At 38.4% G+C, this 1,892-nt stretch overlaps 1 protein-coding gene across 1 annotated transcript; it reads left to right on the top strand.

Moving 5' to 3' along the window:
• The first annotated feature begins 689 nt into the window (after positions 1-689).
• Positions 690-1,655, top strand: LOC140844629 (olfactory receptor 52N5-like). The gene has a single exon (XM_073217710.1). It carries the CDS (start codon positions 690-692, stop codon positions 1,653-1,655), a length of 966 nt encoding a protein of 321 aa, XP_073073811.1.
• Positions 1,656-1,892: the final 237 nt, after the last annotated feature.

The raw sequence follows: 1,892 nt of genomic DNA, 5'->3' as shown, positions 1-1,892 counted from the left end.
CTTGCATTGCAAATCAGTATATCTAATCCTTCAGGATCCTAACCCCAGAGTAAAATAAACTTCTGCTTATTTTTCAGAACTCTTTAGGTAGCCTCCCATGATAGATGAGCAACTGGGGTTTCAAGAGTGAAATAATTCTCACCAAATCATAAAATTGCTAAAGAAAGAGGTTGAGATTTGAAATCTTACTTGGTATAAATAATTTTCCTATTACATATTGCCACATAAAATTAATGTAATAAAGTCTAGGCCATCCCCCATGGAATTATAACTTGCTATCATAAGCTAAGAATTCTATCAAACCAGGTTACAGAATAAAGAGATTGCATAAATATTAAAGTCATGTATGAATACTGTTTATGTCCCTGAATCTAGTTTTATGGCATTCAATATTTGATCTCCTTCCATTTGATTAAAAAATACAATTACAACTTTGTAATTATGGCTTTAAAATTACACCTAGAGAGCTTATAAAACTTAAAATGTATTACCCGAGATAGAGTGTTATTTAATGAATGGTGTATCTTCATAGTCCCTGTTATTCTAAATTGTTAATACTATTGTAAATGTAATTTTGTTCTGAGTTTACATTTACAACCTCAAGGATGATCTGAATTAAATTTCTATTTCTTCATTCCTTCTCCTCAGGATAGAGACTTCTGGAAAAATAGAGTTCTACTGAATTAGTTATGCTATTTTCCAACAATTCATACGTTGCCCCCAAATCTTTTATTCTTAATGGTATTCCTGGTTTAGAAAGAGTACATGTATGGATCTCCATCCCATTTTGTGCAATGTATATCATCTCCCTTTTGGGAAACCTTGGCCTTGTGTACCTCATTCATCACGAGGAGTCCTTACATCGTCCAATGTATTTCTTTCTGGCCATGCTGTCCCTCATTGACCTCTTTACCTGCACCACTACTTTACCCAATACACTGTGCATCTTCTGGTTCAATCTCAAAAAAATCAACTTCAATGCTTGTTTAGTCCAGATGTTCTTTGTCCATGGGTTCACAGGTGTGGAGTCTGGGGTGCTCATGCTCATGGCTCTGGACCGCTATGTGGCCATCTGCTACCCATTGCGTTACGCCACCATACTCACTAACCCTGTCATTGCCAAAGCTGGACTTGCCACCTTCCTCAGGGGCATGTTGCTCATGATTCCTTTCCCATTCTTGGTCAAACGTTTGCCCTTCTGCCAAAGTAATGTTATCTCCCATACATACTGTGACCACATGTCAGTGGTGAAGTTGTCCTGTGCCAGCATCAAGGTCAATGTCATCTACGGTCTGATGGTTGCCCTCCTGATAGGAGTATTTGATATTTGCTGTATATCAGTATCTTACACCATGATCCTCCGAGCAGTGGTCAGCCTCTCATCAGCAGAAGCTCGGCAGAAGGCCTTCAGCACCTGCACTGCCCACATATCTGCTATCATCATCACCTATGGTCCAGCCTTCTTCACTTTCTTTACCCACCGTTTTGGGGGACACACCATTCCCCCTTCTCTTCACATCATTGTGGCTAATATTTATCTACTTCTTCCCCCAACTCTAAACCCCATTGTCTATGGGGTGAAGACAAAACAGATCCGATACAGTGTCATAAAGTTTTTTCAGGGTGAGAAAGATATAAGTATTCAGGACAACTGAAATGAGAACAAAGATGAATGAAAAACAAGGAATAAACTCATGTGTGACATCATTCATTCATTCCCGTGTGGTATTGTAGATATTCCATGACGTATCTGAATATGTTTTCTGCAACTGTAAATTTATACCTGATTCTCAGTTTATAGTCCAGTGCCTTTCTTTTATTTGTTGTCCATTCCCAGTTTTAATCAGATCATTGATAGGGGCTCACTACAACTTTGTCTAAATGTATCCACA

Source organism: Manis javanica, chromosome 11, assembly GCF_040802235.1.
Source record: "Manis javanica isolate MJ-LG chromosome 11, MJ_LKY, whole genome shotgun sequence".
NCBI lineage: Eukaryota > Metazoa > Chordata > Mammalia > Pholidota > Manidae > Manis > Manis javanica.
Note: the sequence above shows the minus strand (reverse complement) of the source record. Positions and strands in the feature narration are given on the sequence as shown.

What these genes read in the sequence shown, in the direction of transcription:
- LOC140844629 (XM_073217710.1), top strand. Translation starts at nt 690, where the DNA reads ATGCTATTTTCCAACAATTCATACGTTGCCCCCAAATCTTTTATTCTT.